General features: G+C 44.2%; 1 protein-coding gene across 4 annotated transcripts in view; it reads left to right on the forward strand.

Annotated features, from left to right (window-relative positions):
- Positions 1–1,320: 1,320 nt before the first annotated feature.
- The window catches only part of EPB41L4A (erythrocyte membrane protein band 4.1 like 4A), a 334,648-nt gene continuing 313,172 nt past the window's right edge, over positions 1,321–22,796 (forward strand). For all 4 annotated transcript variants that reach the window (XM_073677363.1, XM_073677380.1, XM_073677398.1 and 1 more), the window contains exon 1: positions 1,321–1,546. In XM_073677363.1, the coding sequence (XP_073533464.1) occupies positions 1,448–1,546 (99 nt within the window). In that variant the 5' untranslated portion in view covers positions 1,321–1,447. The remainder of the gene's footprint in view (positions 1,547–22,796) is intronic.

Genomic DNA, 22,796 nt, shown 5'->3' on the forward strand with positions numbered 1-22,796 from the left:
ATCATTCACTAACACTAGTCAGAGTGCAATCCGATTTTTTTTATCGGATTGCACTCCTCCGATTTAAAAGCAGATGATAATGGTCCCATAGGGTGTGTGCACACAGCATCTTTTTGAGGCAGATTTCGCCAAAAAAGCACCATAAAAAAGGGAAATAATTCACAGCAATGTCACAATACCATTGCTGTGCACATTTTCCATCTTATATAATTTCTTTTGACTGTTTCAGGGTTTGGAAACTCTGAAGTGGATGAAAGACATGACATGCTCGTCCTTTGGGTGACTTCTGCAAATGCAAATAAAACATATAACATAGAGAAATTGACATGTTGCAGATGTGAAACCTGCACCACAGGTCAGTATATGCTGAGTACAAAAGAAGCAGAGGGGGCAGGGGATCTCTATAAATCTCATCCACCTTGCTGGAACTATAAGACGCTATTTACAAAAGTCAGTAGCATAAAAAATGCAGCAAATTCTCATTGTGGGAACTTTTATAGGTCTGCAGAGGGAAACGGTGGGCCGGCTATTAACAGAGATCATTTGAATTTAACCAGGGTAGGACGGCCTTGTGGATCTGAGCGCCACATTGTGCGATTGCTCCAACCCCATGGGCCGCAATATTACTGAAGCAGTAGGCTCTGTTCACACTGCGTTTTCTCCTACGGTCAGTGGCTATGTTAGGGCTTGCGTCCAAACCCCCCAGAAAATGGGATTTGTGTGTATGGGCCTACGGGGCATTGACCATATGATGCAGTCACCGTGTGCTCTGTTTTGCATCATTTTCGACCTCATACGGCTAATGGAGGAGGGCAGAAAAACGCAGACCACTGCGTCTAAATAGGTTTTGCTGCAGTTTTGGTGAATAAACTAACTTTATTAAACATGTCCCTACTTAATTGTAAAGTTCTGCAGAATATGTTGGCGCTATATAAATACTAATTATTATTATATTAATATTACTGTAGACAAATCACACCTGTGATCCACACCAGAGAAAACCGGCAAAAATGTTGAAAAAATGCAGCAAAATCTGCATTTTCAATGCAGCGTTTTTTTACTACCAAGAACGAAGGTCTTAGCTACAAAAATACGTTACAAAAACGCTGAGTGTGTGACCATAGCCTGTACTGCTTTGTTTGAAGGGTGCGCAATTCCTCTTTTCAGCCGACAGGGGGCAGACGAGGCATGCTGCGTAGCGAAACCTTGGACGCAAATGTAACGTCCAATCACAAGGGCCAGTCGGTAACCAGCGTGAGAACCCGCCCTCTCGGTGACGTCACGCAGCAAGGCCCGCCCCGTGTCTTTATTCCATACAGCCTTGGTAACCCCAGTGTGCGCGGCGCGCAGCAGTGAGAACATGCTCAGTGCCCGGCGGGGCGGCACCGGGGGGCTCCATCTCTCCGCACACTGCTGCCTCTGACTGACCGGCGTCCTGTGAGCAGTGATGGGTTGTTTCTGCACCGTCCCGGAGGAATTTTATTGTGAAGTTTTGTTACTGGATGAGTCCAAGTTGTCACTGACCACCCAGCAGCAGGGGGTGAAGGTAAGTGCCGGCTGGTGCCAGTGTGGGGCTGTGCCCTCCGGGGCGGCAGCTGCTGATTGCTGACAAGTTGTGGCAGACGAGACAATGGCTGTGCACGCCCAGGACACCGCAAAAAGTTACTGCTCCTGTGTGATGGCGACCATGGAGGAGCACAGCTCTGGGGGCATTAACGCTGCACACAGAACAGCCCGGATCCGGGAGTGCTGGGCATGGTAGGTGCCTGCTGCTTTGTTCTGCCCATGGGATGTGGGTGCCAGAGATGATTGTCATCTGTCAGGGGCACAGATGTGCAGAAGAGCCGGCACTGCCCCCTACACCTCTGTGACTGTTCTGGGGCATCATTCCTGTTCCTCTGTTATTCCTCCGAGAAATGTATGATTGACAACTGGGTGTCACCATTTGGGTTGTGTCCAATCACAGCTGTCAGTGTGAGACCAGAGGGACACACCCCTTTGACAGGAGAAATAATAGCACTCAGTTGTCACTTTAGGCAGTGTTCACATTGATTGACCCCTCTGTTGCAGATTTCACCATATTATCAGGAAAAATCCAATACCGCTCTATATTATTTTTTTTTCAATGATGGAATGTGATAGACCTCCATTATAATCAAGGGGGTCTTGTGGATGACACTGGTGTCTGTCGTGTGACTCTTTGCTTTCTGTCATTTTCTGTTTTCTGCCTTTATGATGGATCAGAAATGTGAACAGTCTCATGCTGAAATTTCTAGGAGGAATAACAGAGGAAAGGCACAAGCAGAGAATTAGGGCTCGTTCAGATGTCTGCTACTTCACGCACAAGGAAAATGGACTGATTATTTTGATCAGAGCGTGGTCCAATTTATTTGGATGTGGAGGAAAAAAAGACTCCACCTTCTCCATTCTGATAGTCTGTGACAATCAGACTGCACTTCGATATCATCTGAGTGCAGTCTGACAATAAATATCTACACAGTACAGACCAAAAGTTTGGACACACCTCATTTAAAGATTTTTCTGCATTTCTTGAAGCTCATCAAGATAATGCCAAGAGTGTGCAAAGCAGTCATCAAAGCAAAAGGTGGCTACTTTGAAGAACCCAGAATATAAGACATATTTTCAGTTGTTTCACACTTTTTGCTAAGTATATAATTCCACATGTGTTAATTCATAGTTTTGATGCCTTCAGTGTGAATGTACAATTTTCATAGCCATGAAAATACAGAAAAATCTTTAAATGAGAATCCAAACTTTTGGTCTGTACTATATATATATATATATATATATATATATATTTTCTTCTCTTAAAGAAGTTGTGCACTACTTTAGACCACCCCCCCAATGTATTCCCCTCGGGGCCCTTAAGACTTTTTGTAAATACCTTCCGTTGCAGGTTCTGCCTGCGAGCGGCGCTATCGGTTGCCACTCACAGGCATCACGTGACCCCGCACTGATGTCACGACAGGCGAGGCTTGACTCAGCGCTGGGGTCCCCGCGGAGGCTGCTGGGTTGTGGGTGGGGTTACCCCCCACCCTCCTGCGTCACACCCAGCATCCAAGACTTGGGGGGGGCCCCGGGGGGATACATTGGGGCGGTAGTGGATAACTCCTTTTACGGACCCATTGAATTGCATGGCAGATTTTAATCACGAACATGTGAATAGCCCCATAGACGATCACAGGTACGAGTGCTGTCTGTGAAAATCACAGATGTCACTCGTACGGAAAAATTGTACATCTGAGTGACTCGTTATATAGAAAGAATATCCAAAATTGTTATTCTGGAAGAACTTGGTAAAACCTTTGTCAGAAGACTGCTCCTGCCTAGATACAAAGGTGTAGATGATGAGGCTGCTCCTTGCGGTCAGTGATGGGAGATCTTTGTAGGCTGAGCCATGACCGAAGCAGGAGGCCGGCAGAGGCTGTTGCCAGTGTGAGGGGCGGACATGATTGTCATGTGCACAGGTGATAACATCACTGACGTCTGAGATCTTGGACCTGCACTTATTGAATGAGCTCTGAACAATGCTTAAAGGGGTCCCAAACTGGCAAGTTTTCCCCTATTCGCAGGGCAGAAGATAAGTTGCTGATCATTGGGGGTCCGAGCATGCGCACCTCTGCTCCTTTCCTTGCCTACGGGACTTGTCACCAGATAAGAAGGGTCCAGTTTCGCCCCCCCCCAGTATTGCGTAGTTTTTGTTTTCTTTAGCTCAGCCTTATGGTTCCAGAGAGATGGGCTAATTTTACAAGGTGGTGTAGCTCACAGGGTATTAATGCGCGGCAGCTTAAAGACACACCCCCAGAAAAAACCTGAGTTCTTACATTTAGCAATGCAGCAGAGCTGAGAAAGCTGCCCCTGCCCACACTAGGCTCATATGTACATAGTTTATAGACAGTGAGCTGCTTATCACAGAAGGAGGCAGAGACAGTCTTGGAAGCACATGCCAGCTAGTCACAGCAGTGATAATCACCAGGTGATTAAACCTTCAGTCTAAGTAAACAGCACACAGCTGGACATGTGACATAGCATTGAATTCTGTGTTTTAACCCCTACATCATGCTGTCCTCAGATTACATAGCAAAAACCTGCTAACAGATTCCCTGTAAAATGTTTGACTGTTTGGTTTCTACAACCTCTGTTTCTGGCAATAAGCGTCTCAGTGGTTGTACTCCCACCAATCTAGATTTGTTAAGTGTCCTTTTTAAAAAAAAAAAAAAAAAAAAAACCTTTAACTTATTCCATTTAGAAAAACACTTAGTGGGAAAAAAAATAATACATGTCACTTCTTTGAGGAGGATCCTGAAGGAAATCCCGCCAAACGAAGCACTGTCTAGCCAAACGGCTGCAAAGAGAACTCCAGGAAAAAAACTTCCAAAACTCTTCAAAACCACTACAGGAAAAGAAAATCTCCAGAAACTGCCCAGAACAGAAGTAGTTTCTGCTTGAAAAACACCTGTTTTTTAAACTCTTCAAAATACTGAAATTGAACATACCTTTTACAAGTATATAGCGATACATACAATATGCCTGTAAAATAGAAGAACATTTTAGATTTTTTTTGGCATCCTAATTTTAGCAGTTCAGTTTGTGGCTCGCTGTTAAAGTTTCTGTCTGCCGTACTATAGGTTGTGAGTTTGAATCCCAGAAACGAACGCATTTTAAGAAAATCAAATAATTAACTTTCCATATATGACGTCATCTACTGAGCACAGACAGATGCGTGGGGTCCCGTCCCCCAATATCCTGAATCGATGGACGTGAATCTTACACTTGGGAGTAAACAGAGCAATCACAGCAGTGAGATACATGTAGCCCCCCACGGGCCCCCTTGTAGCTGAATCGGCTGCTCATGTCTTATGTCCGCACTGCTTATTATCCATTAGGTTGCTTCACAATCCTTGAAACTACGGTGTTAATCCTCAGCAGCAGGTGACTGTATTGTTGGCATTGGGTACTTCATAGACTAAGAGCTTGGGAAACATTGCTCTTGACAAATGCCGTAGCCTGTTGTGGCCTTTGGCACGGTTCTGGTGTGAGATATGATTTCCACGAGTCCCAGACAATAGGAACTGGCTTCTCCGCTCTTTGTATTTTAATATACTTGAGAGTTGTTTGACAAGTATGTGTCAGAGAATGGAAATCACCCCGAGGCCAGGCAGGACCTCTGTATGTGTGGGGAGATTACAGCTGTGCAATGCTTCATGTACATGTGATGGGCAAATTGTGCAAATATCAAGGAGAAAATAGGAACTTCCATCATGTTCAGTACAAGGTCACTAGTTATCTTCCAGAGCCCAATAACAATGTCTGTAATGCACTGCGGGATACATTGGGCATGATATATCAATTGACATGTAAAAGTTTGGGGCACCCCTGCTCAAAATGACTGTTATTGTGAACAGTTAAGCAAGTTGAAGATGAAATGATATCTAAAGGCCTAAAGTTAGATGACCCATTTCCTTTGTATTGTAGAGATGCAAAAGTTTGGGCACCCTTGGAGATAGGGGATTGCTCAGATAACTTTGACCGAGGTTTCAGACCTTAATTAGCCTGTTCGGGTTATGGCTTGTTCACGATCATCGTTCAGAAGACCAGATGATGCAAACTTCCCAGCTTTATAAAAACCCAGCCTCCTCTAACCTTTTGCCAAAAAACAGCAGCCATGGGTTCCTCTAAGTGGCTGCCTAGCACTCTGAGAATGAAAATGGTGGAGGCCCTCAAAGCAGGAGAAGGCTATAAGAACATAGGAAAGCGTTTTCAAGTTGCCCTGTCCTCAGTTTGAAATGTGATTAAAGGGAATCTGTCACCCCCCCCCCCCCCCCGTGACATTTATAGCCTATTAATATGGGCATACCAGTGATAGAAATGTTAAACTAGTCCTACCTCTATGCCTATATTAATGGTGTTGTTGTTGAGAAATCTTATTTTATTTCTTTATGCTAATGATTTCTTCCGGGGCATAGGATGCTTGGGAGAAATCCCTGCCTCCTCTCTTCATTATAATGCCACCCCCTCCCCTGCACATCAGTGCCCTGTGACGTGCAGTTGTGGCGCTAGAATCCCGCTCCCTGCTCTCCCTCCAAATCCGTATCTTTTCCTCCCTTTAGTGCAGTGTATTCAGGGATGTTCTCCGCAAGCAAGTCACTGCAACTTCCGCTCTAGTGACTGCGCGGAAGATCACTGCATACACTGCCCATAGAAGGGAGGAAACGATACAGATAATGGCGCGAGTGCAAGGCGCAGGTGCCGGATTCCAGCACCACAACTGCACATCACAGGGCAGGGGAGGGGGTGGCATTATAATGAAGACAGGAGGCAGGGTTTCTTCCAGGCACCGCACGCCCCGGAGCCTGGAAGAAATCATTAGTATAAAGAAATGCAATTAGATTTCTCAACAAGACCACTAATATGAGGCATACAGGTAGGATTAGTTTAACATTTCTATCACCTGTATGCCCATGTTAATAGGTTATATACGTCCCAGGGGGTGACAGATTCCCTTTAAGAAATGGCAGTTAACAAGAACAGTGGAGGTCAAGATAAGGTTTGGAAGACCAAGCTACATTTCAGTGAGAGCTGCTTGTAAGATTGCTGGAAAGGCAAATCACAACCCCTGCTTGACTTCAGAAATATTTAGCAGACTCTGGAGTTGTGGTACATTGTTCTACACCTGCACAAATATGGCCTTCATGGAAGAGTCATCAGAAGAAAAGCTCTCCTGCGTCCTCAACATAAAATTCAGCATCTGAAGTATGCAAAAGAACATCTAAACAAGCATGATGCATGTTGGAAGCAAGTCCTGTGGACCGATGAGGTTCAAATAGAACTCTTTGGCCACAATGATCAAAGGTATGTGTGGAGAAAAAAGGTCACAGAATTTTAGGAAAAGAAAATCTCGCCAACCATTAAGCATGGGGGTGGATCAATCATACTTTGGGCTTGTGTTTCAGCCAATGGCACAGGGAACATTTTACATGTAGAGGGAAGAATACATCAAGAATTTGTTGAAATTTCATTGAATCCAAGCATTACGCTATCTGTAAAAAAGCTGAAGTTGAAAAGAGGATGGCTTCTACAAATGGATCATGATCCTAAACAGACATCAAAATCCACAATAGACTACTTTAAAAGGCGCAAGCTGAAGGTTTTACAATGGCCCTCACAGTACCCTGATCTGAACATCATTGAAAATCTGTGGCTAGACCTCAAAATAGCAGTGCATGAAAGACGACCCAGGAATCTCACAGAACTGGAAGAATTTTCCAAGGAAGAATGGATGAAAATCCCTCAAACAGGAATTGACTGGCTACAAAAAGCATTTACAAGCTGTGATACTTAAAAGAAGGGGTGCTAGGTAATAACCATGTAGGGTGCCCAAACTTTTGCATCGGCCCATTTTCCTTTTTGTAATTTTTAAAAGATGACTATAACCAATGGCAATGAGAAGCGCCAACATTAAAAAGGGCATGGGGAGATATACTATATATGATGCCATTGAGAGTTAAAGAAAACCTTTCATTAGATCAAAAGTGGTCCCTTTGCTCCCACGGTTTCCCTAAGAAGTATCAAGGTTTTTGTTTTAAATCCGGTCCCAGTGATATGGGTCTTTATTATTTAGTACTACTTTTTATGGTCTAAACCTAGGGGTCATGGTCCACAGGTTAACTTTGCAACGCAACCTAAAGATATGTACTTAGAATATCTGTGAGCCATGTCTTCCTGTAAAGCCCCAAAAAAAAAAATATTTTGCACTAAACAAAAAAGACCCATTTCTCTGTAACGGTATTTTGGATTTTTTTATTTTTTATTTTTCAATACATGAAAACTCAGGTTTTTCACCGGATGATGGATTCTCTTTAACCTAAGGTGGCCATACAGATTTACGCCATTTTCTACCAATATAAAGAACAGATCTGTATCCCATAAATGCAAGTCCCAATTAATTTGTCTCCAGGTTTTGGTATGTAATCTGAGAAGTGCATGATGTAGGGTTAGAGACCCTGATTTCAGCGATGTGTCACTAATTGGGCTGCGTGACATCATTTTGATACAATCACTATTTTATCTGTAGCTCTAGCAGTGCTCTGAATAACCCTTCCCACATCACTAATTGACAGTTGTCTGTTACGATTATCAGGAGCAAGCAATCTTGGGAATGCTTTTTTCCTGATCCTGCAGTGTGTATATACAGGCTGCCAATGTCCTGATGAACAAGCAAAACTCTCGTTCGTCAGGTGAAATGAACTTTTGCATTCCTTAAAAGATCATCATTCTTGGCAGCACATAACCTGTCTGAGAACCATGGCAGCCCATGTGCACTGATCAATCGAATACTAATCACTCTGTGCGCATGTGAAGTGCAGTCTTTCTAAAGGTAGATTTACACTACCCTGCTGGCTATGGTAAACGACCGCTGATCGGTGACATGCTTGCCAATTGGCAGTCGTTTAACAGCCAGTATAGACAGGCAGACTGTGCTGCAGTTGCACACTGAATGATCTGTAATAGACTGAAAATTGTGCATAGGCAGCCACGGATCTCTGTAGCACAGGTCCAGTTTACACAAGACAATGATGGCCAGAACAATGATTTTTTAAAAAGGCCAAAAGATCATTTTGCGCGTCCATCAGGTGATTGACAGCCTGTTCACACTGCAGTATTTTTAGGAAAAGAGCGTTCCTAAGCACACTGTTCATGATAATCGCATGGTGTACAGCCATGGAGAGAAGTTTTGGTTTTCACAAAGTTTGCTCCTTCATCGTTTTTAGATCCTTTAGGCTATGTGCCCACGATGCAGAAATGCTCCGGATTTTTCCTGAGCGTTTCTGCATCTTCCTGGCAGAAAAAAACCGCATGCGGATTGTACATGCGTTTTTCCTGCCAGGGACAAGCGGATGTGAAGCGTTCTTCACATGCATTTCCGCATGCGGGTTGACAAGCGCTTTCCAAGCGATTTTAGCATCACTTGGAAAGTGCTTGACAACTTGGTCACACTATATAAATCCATGCAAACGGCATGGATTTATATAGTGTGACCCCCAAAGAATGTCAAAAAATAAAAAAATAAATCTATACTTACCTTCTGATGGCCCCCGGAGTCTTGCTTCACTCCGTCCTGGCTTGCCGGCAGCTCGGCAGGTCCTTCAGTGTACCGCGTCACATGACTATGACGTCAGCGCAGGTCCTTCAGTCCACCGCGTGCTGCTGGCAAGCGAAGACAAGCGCATCGGGGGCCATCAGAAGGTAAGTATAATATTTTATTTTTTATTTTATTCTTTTTTTTTTACAGGTTCTATGGTACCCAGGTCCGGAGGAGAGTCTCCTCTCCTCTAGACCCGGGTACCATCCGCGCATTGAAACGCATGTAATCCGCATGTACAGATCCAGTGATGCGGATTACATGCGTTCCAATGCAAGTCAATGGCGGCGAAAACGCAGCGCTTCCGCAAAATAATTGGTAGTGCTGCGTTTTTTTCCGCAATGGAAATTTCCGCAGCATGTGCACAGAACATGCGGATTATCATTGGGGAACATGGCAGGCCTACTACCATGCGTTTCTGCAGCGTTTTTGCCGCTGCGGAAACGCTTACAAAACGCATCATGGGCACACAGCCTTAGCCAGATCTTTCTATGATTACTGAAGTAGAATTTTAAACATTTCATAAACTTGATGCAAGACTGAAAACTTGCGTAACGACTCAATATTCACAGTGCTGACCCATGTTTTTCAAGACTTCTGCAATTTACCCTGGCAGCTGGATATCCGCTTCTTTGCCAGATTCTGACTGACAACTATTTTTGTCTAATCAGTGCTTGGAGGTTATTACAATTTTTCTCTTTTTTTTTTTTTCTAATATATCATTTTAATTGAAAGTTTTAACAAATTGTATAATTCAACATAAACAAGGGTGATAACTAGTGATGAGCGAGCATGCTCGCTACTGCTCGGTGCTCGCCCGAGCATCTCACTGCTCGAGATGCTCGGCGCTCGCCGAATATTTCCGGGTTGCTTGGGCGGGAACTCGGGTCCCCTCCCTGCATGTTTGGCGCTCTTTAGAGAGCCAATGAACATGCAGGGATTGCCTGCCATGCACTGTAATGCCGTAGCCATGTTGGTTGTGGCATTACAGTGATTGGCTGGCCGCATAGCGTCATCAGGTCTAGATCAGACCTGGCGCCGCCATGCTTGTCACAGTCACTCCAGATCAGACAGTGTAGGGAGAGGTGCTGCTGTGTCAGGGAGAGATTTGATCGTGTATTAGGTAGTGTAGGGAGAAAAACCGTACATTACACACTTCCATCTTAACAAACAGTCCTTCTGAGGACTAATCAATCTGCAGAGATATCAGGCAGGCAGTGTAGATAGCAGACTGCAGTGCATATAGCACAAGAGGCTCCATTCCAATTCTGCCTTCTGCTGCTGTTAGATGTTTCTATACAAAGGCCCAGGTCTCAGGGGCCATGAATACTCTTCTTTGGATCTTAATCCTCATTATTTGCTTAAAAAGCAATCCAGAGAACACCATCTTTTCTGCGCCATTTCCTTGTTGGCACTGCAGAATACAGCCAGCTCCTTTCCATATTGGAGCGCTAGAAATCCAGCTAATTAAAACTGTTTTCTCTGTCACACGGATCACATACACGTCGTCAGAAAATACTGCCATTTCTGGCCTCCATTAAAAATTTCCTTTAGTGTGTCATTGAAGCAATTCACCGCAGTTTGCTGTTCAAACTACTTACCTACAGGCCAGGTATTTAAAACTCTGTTTTCTCTATCACACGGATCACATACAAGTTCGCTCCAAACTCAGTCATTTGTAGTGAGCGTGGAAGATACTGTCCTCCATTTAAAATGGGCATCCAAATGGGCGTCCATCACTGGACGTGATAGTAATGGTACATGCAGAGGCCGAGGACAAGGCCGTGGGCAAGCCGAAATTGTGCCACAACAAACATCCACATCTTCTCGCCTGACCTTCCTGTCCCAATTTCTAGGGGACCGTAGCACACCACTATTGAACCCAGAGCAGTGTCAAAAGGTTGTTGGTTGGATAGCGGATAATGCTTCCAGTCACTTAGCCACCACCACCACCACCCTGTCTTCCACACGGTCAAGTCTCAATAGCTGTGAGTCTGCACCGCATATTCCTCACCCTGATCCTACAGCTTTCGCCGCCCTTGCAGTGTTTCAGCAACGTTTGCAGCTTCCGGCTCACAGACTGGTGTGTGATGTCCCCACGTGTTGGAACTCTACACTGCACATGTTGGGAAGGATTTGTGAGTAGAAGAGGGCAGTTGTTGAGTACCAGCATCAACAAGGCAGTCTGTATTCAGTGCAGACTCCACACATAAGACCTCAGGAGTGGACATGGATGGCAGACATATGTACCATCCTCCAAAACTTTGAGGACTCCACCAAGATGGTGAGCGGCGATGACGCCATAATTAGTGTCACCATCCTGCTTCTGTCTTCTGAAGCGCTCTCTGCTCACAATCAAAGAGGATGCATTGGAGGCGGAGCACGATGAGATGGAGCAAGGAACCATACAGGGTGATTACACACAGCCAAGCCTCATCTCATCCCAACGTGGATTGGGTGACAATGAGGAAGAGGAGGAAGGACAGGAGCTAGTTTCATGCACTATAGACGGTACGACCTGCACAGCTGTCATACCATCTGTTCAGCTTGGATGGACAGAGCGGAGGAGGAGAGAATGGTCAGTCATCCTCTTGGTGAGGACACGGAAGTCTTGCCTGTTAGTAGTCTGGCACGCATGGCTGAGTTTGTTACGCTGCCTTTTCCATGACCCTCGCGTTCTCAAAATTTTGGGTGACCGTCATTACTGGTTGGTGACACTTCTAGACCCACGCTACAAGGTGAACTTTATATCTCTTTTTCCTGAGGCGGACAGGTCTACAAAAATGAGGCTGTACCAGAAGGCCCTTGTTGCGGAACTCTTAAAAAAAAAAAAAAAAAAAAATTCCCATCTGAAACCACTGGCGGCAGAGGGCACACTTAGTTGGAAAACCAAGGAGTACAGGCGAGAGAGACACAACTTCAATCCAGCAGAGGCAGGGGAACACAGTCAAAGTTCTGGGAGAGTTTTCTCAGACCCTCCCATCGCACAGGCCCTGAGGCGCGGGGTGCTCTCACAAGGAGTACAAAGTTTGGGAAGATGCTGAGGGAGTACCTTGCCTACCGTACCAACGTCCTCCGTGATTCCGCTGTGCCTTATAATTATTGGGTGTCCAAGCTGGATACGTGGAATGAACTGGCTCTCTGTCTTGGAGGTCCTGGCCTGCCCTGCCGCCAGCGTTTTATCAGAGCGGGTTTTTAGTGCCGCTGGTGGAATTATAACTGATAAGCGCATCCGCCTGTCAACTGAAAATGCTGACAGGCTGACTCTTATAAAAATGAAGAAGGGCTGGATTGGGCCAGACTTCTCAACACCACCGAATGATAGCAGCGTAACAAACTCCAATCCAGTGTCTTTTCTTGAGAGGTGTATTCCCATGCACCTCTTCACACCCACACATGGGTATACACTTCCTGATTTTGGCTATTTGCTCTTGTCCTCCTCCTTCTCCTCATCCTCCACCACCATATCACCAGGGTGACCGTGGTCAGTGATGCAACACATAATTTTTTTAAAGGGCGTTTATGATGCCCGTTAAAAAAAAAAAAAAAAAAAAAAAAAAAAAATGTTTTATACAGTATGTTCATGTATACCCCCAGGGGTAAATGTTTGTCAGCCCATACACTTAGTGCATGGGCATTACAAGTATAGGAGGCCCGCTCCTTTCTAATGGGAACATTTTTTTTATGAGGTCCTCCTCCACGTCTCTTCCAAGAAGCATTGGAGTGCCTCCAAATTTTTGGCTGCCCTTGCATTCACTGCATAGGCCAACACTATGGGAGACTCTCCCCTTTCTAATGGGAATTTGTCATTACTGTGGCCCTGCTCTGTGTCTTTAAATTCTTAGTGGGGTTTTTCTTAAAATTGGTCAGCCGTTGGACTCACTGTATACCCTTTAACTGTATAGCAGACCCTCTCCTTTCTAATGGGAACATGTCGTACCTTGTTACTGTGGCCCTGCTTCATGTGTCTTTAAATTCTTAGTGGGGTTTTTCCCAAATTTTGGCAGCCCTTGCAGTCACAGCATGGGCATTACCACTATAGGAGACCCGCTCCTTTATAATGGGAACATTTTTTTTTTTTACTGAGACCCTCCTATTTGTCTCTTCAAAGGGGTATTGGATTGCGTCCAAATTTTTGGCAGCCCTTGCAGTCACTGGATACGCAATAACAGTATAGGAGACCCACTTGTTAATAATGGGAACAACAAAGCATAGCCGGCTGATGGCTCTCTAACAATAGCTACGGCCGACTGGTGGCCTTTTAAGAATAGTAAGGGCCGTCTGATGTCCCTGTAAAAATAGGCTTTATGACTTTGAGTCCCTCCATCATAAATAAAAAAGGATGTGTCTGATGATGTGTCACATTCCACACTGCCAGATAAGGTTGTAAAATGTTAAAATGACGTTTCCCGGTGAATGCATTTGTCTTAAAAAAAAAAAAAAAAAAAAAAAAAAAAATAGCGTAAAAAAACCCAAAACAATAGGATCTTTCTTTAGTATAAAAAACAGCGTCACCAATTTAACCTCAATGTAATCATTGTTCAGCTCATGCACCTCCTCCTCCATCTCCGAAATGACCACATCAGTCACAAGCTGACAGCACTGCCTTGGCCAAGCGGCAACAGGCTGTGCTGAAGATAACAACATGCTTAATTGACAAACCGCCCAGTGCTGCAGAGTTGTTTGAAAGCTGTAACACAGCAGACTTATCTGTGGCTTTCACCGCTGAACATACAGCCAGGCATGGTCGTGTGTGACAATGGGTGGAACCTGGTGATGGAGAAATGACAGCCGGGGTAGATACGGTTTCCCTCTATGCCAGTCCTTTCACCGAGCTAAAGAATATGGCTGTGGTGAAATACAACTCAAACTGAGAAGCTGTTTCAGATTGAAAAACATTATGCCCACCAGAGGATTTGATTCTGAGGGCTAACCTTTCTCACCCGCTCAAGAGCCCCATAGCAGCTGCAAAGTTAGCGCTATCCTGAACTCTCCTGAGGTAGAAGCCAAGGCACACCAGAGGATTCTCTGGTGGGACCGTCCAACCCTGCTGAGAACCAGTCCTGGCTAAGAAAAGTGTGTGGGAAGGTTCCCGGACACTCTATGGCTGCTTTTTTACTGAGGAGGAAACACATGCAAACACGGGGAGAACATACAAAGTCCTTGCAGATGTTGTCCTTGCTGGGACTTGAACCCAGGATCCCAGCACTGCAAGGCTTCAGTGCTAACCACTGATCCAATGTGCTGTCGTTCACCCTCTAATATCTAACAAGCTGGAGAAACTTGCACCTACTGCCACTCTATCTTCAGCTCCTTTGTGAGAAACTAATGTATTTGGGCAGCCACTCAGTCTACCAAATAAAATTCCTGAGAAGGAAATTGGGGATGGCTTCGCTACTGGTACTGGGGGCAGTGCTAATACCATGGCGTCGTACCATAGTTTGCTGGAAATATTCCAGGCTGGTAGGAGGCAAGCAAATTCCCCCAGAAAAGTACCAGCAGTAATGTTCCGGCAACATTTCAAGTGCAAGCAGCTTTAGAGGACTTCCTGGGAGAAATGACATGCAGGTCCTTTCACCAAGCTAAATACAACTCTCAGCCAAAAAAGTTGTGGACTGGCTCAGTACCGTCCCTGGCCACATTCACCTGTCCACGTGTTTGTGGTTAGGCGGTCCTTCCCAGTATGTGCACTGGGGAGGGCACGGGTAATGTTGTGGGACCCGTGCTTGTGGAAGGTGGAGACTATACCAGGAGAAATAGTGGCAGCTGGGGACAGAGTATGGACACCCGGCCGCCGCCGGCATGAGGTTGTGAAAAGCTTCCGCCTCCACGAGCCTAAAATGCCACATTTCAAGTGCAAGCAGCTGTCAAAAATTTGGCAGTATAGTATTGCAGCCTGTGGGTTCGTGCCAGTCTGCATACTTGCGCTTGCTTTCCAAGGAATAGGGTAGGGACAACTGAACGCTGCAGTGGGACAAGGACGTGGACGGTGATTGTTGCAAGCCTGCAACGACGGGTGCATGGCGGGAGGCATCTTTGCATGCGCCAAGGATCACTTATGATGGGCACCCTTTTAGGCAGTGACCTGGAAGTCAGAGATGCTTCCAGAGGTGTTCCCCATGCTGTTTCCATGTCTTTTCAGCACTGTATGCATGTGTCTGATGATGTATCACACACCACATGGCAAGATAAGGTTGTAAAATGTTAAAATGATATTTCCTGGTGAATGCATTTGTCTTGGTTGAAAGCAATTCAAAAGTGCAAAAAACGCATCAAAAACGCTACATGGGAACATAGCCCAAGGTGTGGAGGAGCATTTTTGTTTTTGTATATTTATTTTGCCTTATATACAAGTCATTACCCTGGAAAGGATGTTCCTTAACATATTTCCCAAGAAAATCCATTTCTGGGAGTCAGAAATGCTTCCAGGGGTCTTCCCCCATGCTGTTCCCATGTCATTTGAGCACTGTTCCCATCGATTTGGGCAACTTTTAGGCCCTCTGCAGACCACCGGGGGAGCCGCCTGAAAAATGCTCGAGTTTCCCATAGACTTACATTGGGCTCGTTGCTCGGGTCGAGCACCCGAGTATTCCAATTTGCTCGACCCGAGTAACGAGTACCCAAGCATTTTAGTGCTCGCTCATCACTATAGATAACCCAATTATAGTACGCAGACTGGGTAGGTAATGCTGATGACCATATAAACCAGGGCTGTGGAGTCGGTAAGCCAAACCTGCAACTCCGACTCCTCAATTTCCCTTACTCCGACTCCACGACTCCTACTCCCACATATATTGCTTATATTTAAATAGATAAAGTCATAGAGGGATGTATGGATGGATAGCTGGAGGGATAGATGAATACATGGAGGGATAGTGTGTGATAGACAGATGACAGCTACAGACAGCAAATAGTGCATTGCACATAATAATCACCTACAATATTAGCATTAGTTACCTTCCTGTGACAGATGAGCAGTAGTACTTTCACTTTCTCCAGCTCTGGGCCCAGGAATCAGATCCTGTGCAGGGCAGGCACCCCCCTCCTCTCTCTGGTGAAGACGGCAGAAGACAGGACAGAGGAGGGGAGATTGCCCCCTGCAGTCTGCAGCGGGTGCAGGACTGGAGCACTGCAGCATACAAGTGAGTTTTGATATGTGCATGCCCCTGCTTCTAGGGGGGGGGGGGGGGCAGCTGCCCCTCGCTGGCTACGGCCATGATTCACACCGAGCGTTTTTGCAGATACGTTTTTTTGCAGTAAAATGCAGTGACTCTGGGCATCCCAGCAAAGTCAATGGGTTTCAAGATATGCGATTCAGACACATCGTTTTGTGAGGATCCGTTTTGGGCTCAAAAACGGATGCTCACAAAGAATGAGCATGTCAGTTTGTGCGGCGTTTTTCTAATCTGCTTTTGCTATTGAAAACATTAACATTAAACATTTCAGGTGATGTGTTTTTTTAAAAAGCTGATCTGCTTTTGCAGCTGAAAAACGTATCCTCAAAAAACGCAGCAAAAACGCTGTGTGTGAATGTAGCCTTAGATCAGGAATAGAACAGCTATTTATAGGACATTTCATAACTTTCCCAAATTCCTATGAAAAAATATTCAGCACATTCTGCATTAAACTACTGTACCCAATTTATTATACACTGCTCAAAAAAAAATAAAGGGAACACTTAAACAGAATATAACAAGTAAATCAAACTTCTGTGAAATCAAACTGTCCTCTTAGCAAGCAACCCTGAAAATCGATTTCACATGCTGTTGTGCAAATGGAATAGACAATAGATGGAAATTATTGGCAATTATCAAGACACCCTCAATAAAGGAGTATTTCTGCAGGTGGGGACCACACACCACATCTCAGTACCAATGCTTTCTGGCTGATGTTTTGGTCACTTTTGAATGTTGGTTGTGCTTTCACACTCGTGGTATCATGAGACGGACTCTACAACCCACAGAAGTTGCTCAGGTAGTGCAGCTCATCCAGGATGGCACATCAATGCGAGCTGTGGCAAGAAGGTTTGCTGTGTCTGTCAGCGTAGTGTCCAGAGGCTGGAGGCACTACCAGGAGACAGGCCAGTACACCAGGAGACGTGGAGGGGGCGGTAAGAGGGCAACAACCCAGCAGTGGGACCGCTACCTCCGCCTTTGTGTAAGGAGAAACAGGAGGAGCATTGCCAGAGCCCTGCAAAATGACCTCCAGCAGGCCACAAATGTGCATGTGTCTGCACAAACGGTTAGAAACCGACTCCATGAGGGTGGTATGAGGGCCCGACGTCCACAGATGGGGGTTGTGCTCACAGTCCAACACCGTGCAGGACGCTTGTCATTTGCCATTGGACACCAGGATTGGCAAAGTCGCCACTGGCGCCCTGTGCTCTTCACAGATGAAAGCAGGTTCACACTGAGCACATGTGACAAACGTGACATAGTCTGGAGACGCCGTGGAGAGCGTTCTGCTGCCTGCAACATCCTTCAGCATGACCGGTTTGGCAGTGTGTCCGTAATGGTGTAGGGTGGCATTTCTTTGGAGGGCCGCACAGCCCTCCATGTGCTCTCCAGAGGTAGCCTGACTGCCATTGGGTACCGAGATGAGATCCTCAGACCCCTTGTGAGACCATATGCTGGTGCGGTTGGCCCGGTGTTCCTCCTAATGCAGGACAATGCCAGACCTCATGTGGCTGGAGTGTGTCAGCAGTTCTTGCAAGATGAAGGCATTGAAGCTATGGACTGCCCCGCCTGTTCCCCAGACCTGAATCCGATTGAGCACATCTGGGACATCATGTCTCGCTCCATCCACCAACGTCACGTTGCACCACAGACTGTCCAGGAGTTGGCGGATGCTTTAGTCCAGGTCTGGGAGGAGATCCCACAGGAGACCATCCACAACCTCATCAGGAGCATGCCCAGGTGTTGTAGGGAGGTCATACTGGCACGTGGAGGCCACACACAATACTGACCCTCATTTTGACTTGTTTTAAGGACATTACATCAAAGTTGGATCAGCCTGTAGTGTGTTTTTCCACTTTAATTTTGGGGGTGACTCCAAATCCAGGCCTCCATTGGTTAATAAATTTGATTTCCATTGATGATTTTTGCGTGATTTGGTTGTCAGCACATTCAACTTTGTACAGAACAAAGTATTCAATGAGAATATTTCATTCATTCAGATCTAGGATGTGTTATTTGAGTGTTCCCTTTATTTTTTTGAGCAGTGTATATTTTAGGAGTCCGACTCCACCAAAATGAGCACAGACTCCGACTCCATAGACCTGACAAACAGTATTAAAATAAGACTATGTAAAAAGCCATCGTCTAAGAAGGATAAGGGGAGACTGTCCCGTTGCTATGTTTGTACTGAGCCGATTTCTGTCAACCAGTGTTGCGGAGTTGGCCAAGATTTGCTTTGACATCCTCCAAGATGTGTCATGCAGTTCTGTATAATGTTTAATCTGGGCTATTAATTCTGGGATGGAGGGTGCAATCAATATTTAGGAATTCATTTTTTTTATAATAGAGTAGAATATGTAACCGTTTTGGAGGGCCCTCAAATTTATTGATTTCATCGCCTGAGTTATTCCAATAGTGTAAAAGGGGCTAATTGGGCATTTAGAGCTCCATAAGGAATCTACAATGTCCAATACCAGTTTCCACAATTTCTGTTTTTGCTTGTCCACTCATTTTATTCAGAATTCTCTGTGGGATTGAGATCTGGGGAGTTTCCTGGCTATGGATCTAAAATCTCAATGTTTTGCCCACAGAGTTGCTTATTTATCACTTTTTCTTTGTGAGATGGTCTCCATCATGCTAGAAAAATATTGTTCATCACCAAATTGCTCCTGGATCATTGGGGGAAGTGGCTCTTGGAGGATGTTTAGATACCGTTCTTTATCCATGGCAATGTTTTTTGGCAAAATTGTGAGTAAACAATATTCCCTTGGATGACACAGGACTCGTGTTTATGTTCATCTTTTCTTCTCCAGACAATCATTCTTTCAGACTTCTCTAATCAGTCTGAAAGGGGCTTCATCAGCGAAAATAACTTTTCCCCAATCCTGTACAGTCCAATCTGTGTACTTCCTGTAGAATGTCAGTCTGTCCTGGGTGCCACTTCTCTCCAATAAAAACTTATTTGCTGTTCTACTTGACATCAGGGTATCCTCCAAAAGCCTTTACCTTACTGAGTGTGCATACGTGCGGACACCTGCCTGCTGCCATTCCTGAGCAAGCTCTGCAATTGAATCAATCCTGTAGTTGAATCCTCTTTAGGAGATGGTCCTGGCACTTGCTGGACTTTCTTGGTTGCCCTGAAACCTTCTTCACAGGAATTGAACCTCTGAAGTCATTGATGGTCCAATAAATGGTTGATTTAGGGCCAGTCTTACAAACAGCAATGTCCTTGCCTGGAAAGTCCTTTTGTAGGATGACAAAGCAATGATGACTACACATGTGTTTTTGGAGCTGACTATACTTACCAGAAGACCATGATTTCAGCCCCCTTTTAAAGCAACTATTCTTCTCTGATGTTGACTGAATTATGATAGAGTGATATAAGCTACCTTGTCCTCATTAACACTTTCTCCTGAGCTAACAATAAGATAATTTGAAATGGTGTAAGCAGATAATTTTTTGGCAGTGCTGAAATTCAATAGAAATGGTTTTAAGTTTAGTTTTCATGGCACAGGATGACTTTACAATATTTTGAAAATTCATCTGATCACTCTTCATAGCAATTTAGAGTTGATGCAAATTGCCCCTATAAAACCTGAATTAGTAAACTTTGTGAAAACTAGAATTTGAGTCAGTCTCAAAACTTTTGGCCACGATTGTAAATGCATCTTTAGTGATTAAACGACCACCCGTCGGCAAACCAGGTCAGTGGTCATTAACACTGCCAGTTAGGTTGTGTAAACCTGGTCTAGACAGATCACAGCATAGATTGATCGATTGTTTTGTCACAGACCAACCACTAGTTGTTCAGACAGCAGTAATATAAAAACACTAATATATGGCTTGCTTTCCTCATTTCAGTAATGATTGAAGAAGAGGTACTGACATAGTTGTAATAAGAACGTGATCGATTGAGCAGGTCTTCTGAAATAATGAACATCATCCTGTTAAATTGCCAAAGATAATCAATAAATTCTATATTATAATATTACTAAAAATATATCTTTATTAAAGAATTTTATATAAAATAGTAGCAAAAAAAAAGGATTTTTTTTTTCTTTGTAAGAGCAATAAGCCTAATATAGAAAATTTAGTGATAAATCAGGGACTAAACACAAAACATATGCAATAGGTACAATATAGATAGATGGTTATAGTGTCCTTTTATACAGTCCTAATATATAAATAAAGGGTAATCCTAGAAGATCAGTGTGTATCCCAATATAGCACAAAAAAATGCATAATATCCTAAAAGGGTTGTTCAGGCTTGGGGGTTCAAGTCTACCGTCACTTTTTGTGACTGCAGACTTGTGAATCCTGACAGTGCGCACTCTCAGGATTCTCAGACACTGGGAGCGGGCCGGTGCGTGTCCTCAAGTATGAGATTTGCATGCGTGCGGTCATGTACTGACTAGACTTGCATGGCCTCACTCCATACAAATGATTTGGGTGAGCTTGAGCACGCTAGTCAGATTGTGGCTGGAAGTATGCTAATTGCATCTTTGCGGTCACATGATCACCCGCTCCCAGCACTGGTACCGGAGAATCCTGACAGCGCGCACTGTGCATGCTGTGAGGATTCACAAGTCTGCCGTCACTCTATGTACTGTGAAAAGCAGGGCTGTGGAGTCGGTATAAAATGGACCAACTCCGACTCCTAAAATATATAATAAATTGGTTACAGTAGTTCAGTGCAGTTTGTGGGGAATATATTTTTTTTCTCACAAGAATTTGGGAAAGTTCTGAAATGTCCTATTCCTGATCGAAGGGTCTAGACTTTTAGCTGAGAGAAATCTGTGCTACAGTAAATTGATCACTTAAACATGAGCCATGTATGAGGGAGGTGGAGTCGGTGTCATGGAAATTGAGGAGTCGGAGGTTTGGATTACCGACTGCACAGCCCTGGTGACAAGATTGCGGTCAGTGGGAAAAACAAGATAATCTTGTAGTTATGATACCTTTTTAATGGCAAATAAAATAAAGGATGTTGCATAGCAAGCTTTTGAGACATCTTAGGTCTGTTCCACAGGCATGGTATAACAAAATATATGAAGAAACACAAATATATGCACAAAAAAAAAATGCAGAAGCATGGCCTAATAAATGGACATTTAAATAAACTGAGCTCAGAATAAATCCTTAATTGGATTAGATTAGTGGTGTGACAGTTTTCTGGTCCCAATAACCCTGTAAGATCAGAGGTCTGGTACCCTCACTGTCTCTGGAGCAAATTCCTCAGATTTTGTAGTGAGTCATAAATCCTCCTGACAGATTTAGTCCTGTGTGGAGGGTGTCAAAGACCCTAATCAGTTTGTATTCCCAAACCCTTAGATGTTTTCATGATTTCAAGTTGCCTTTTAATATGAAAAGTTTCATATTGTTGTGTCCTGGACTACAGAAATGTTTGGCCACAGGTACATGGTTTTTTTTTTTTCTTTATCTGTAATCGTCATATTGAAAGGCAAAGTGTGTCTGTTTTTTTTTTTTTTTTTTTTTCCCATATGCAGTTATTAACTGCACCTACGATGCAACATCTGAATACCTCCCTCTGCTCCTTTTCTCATTTATCACCACTGTCAGCCGTTTGTCAACTATTTCTTTGGGCTACAAGCCACACTTTTTAAAAAAAAAAAAAAAAATTTTTTTACACTCTTTCATTAAAAAAAAAAGACAACTGGGATTGGAACACCTCTGTTTTTCTGAAAGATTTCAATGAAAGTATTCGACACTTGGCTTACAAATGGGCACATGTCTCAGTGAAAATCTGACAATTGCTTGGTGGATGGAGACTTGTGTTCCCCGTAGGCACACGTGCTTCTGTGTCTACAATGACCCTGCCATTTAAAACTCATATTGGGAGAAAGTTGTTCTCAAGTTTCTCTTGTAGCCAAAGCCGAATGCTGGAGATAACCTCTTAAATTCCAGCCAGAGACTCCTTTTGTAAAATGACCTGTCAATCAACAATGTTATCAGAGCTAGAAATGAGGAAACCGTGACTGCTGTTTATTTTCTATTCAAAAGTTGTTGTGAAATATTTCAATTCAGAACGGATCTTTTGTAATCAAATTGTTAAGCTTCATGTAAGTGTTTATTTGTATTTAAATGTAAATTTGGGAGATCGGTTTTTGCAGTAATGTATTCTGATTCTGCAGAAAAATAAAACAGACATTGACTTGCGCCTCGCCAGGAACAAAGGCCTCCACAAATCCGGCCATAAATTAACTAGTCTTAGGAATTGCCTTCACATCGCTAAACTAGATTAGTAATTTCTCCAGGGTTTTTACAGATGAGACCGGCATTGTCTGTCCCACCTGGGACTTTCCATCTACAGAAACTAGGATCCCTTTTTTTTTTTTTCTGATCCTCCTCCCAACCTTATCAGAATTTAATTAAATACACAGCAGCGTCCGGGCCCTTTTGTCACATTGTATTATGTATGTTTGTTGGTTATGCCTGTG

Source organism: Phyllobates terribilis, unplaced genomic scaffold (assembly GCF_046119375.1).
Source record: "Phyllobates terribilis strain yellow unplaced genomic scaffold, ASM4611937v1 Scaffold_1__5_contigs__length_1240528914, whole genome shotgun sequence".
Taxonomy (NCBI): Eukaryota; Metazoa; Chordata; class Amphibia; order Anura; family Dendrobatidae; genus Phyllobates; species Phyllobates terribilis.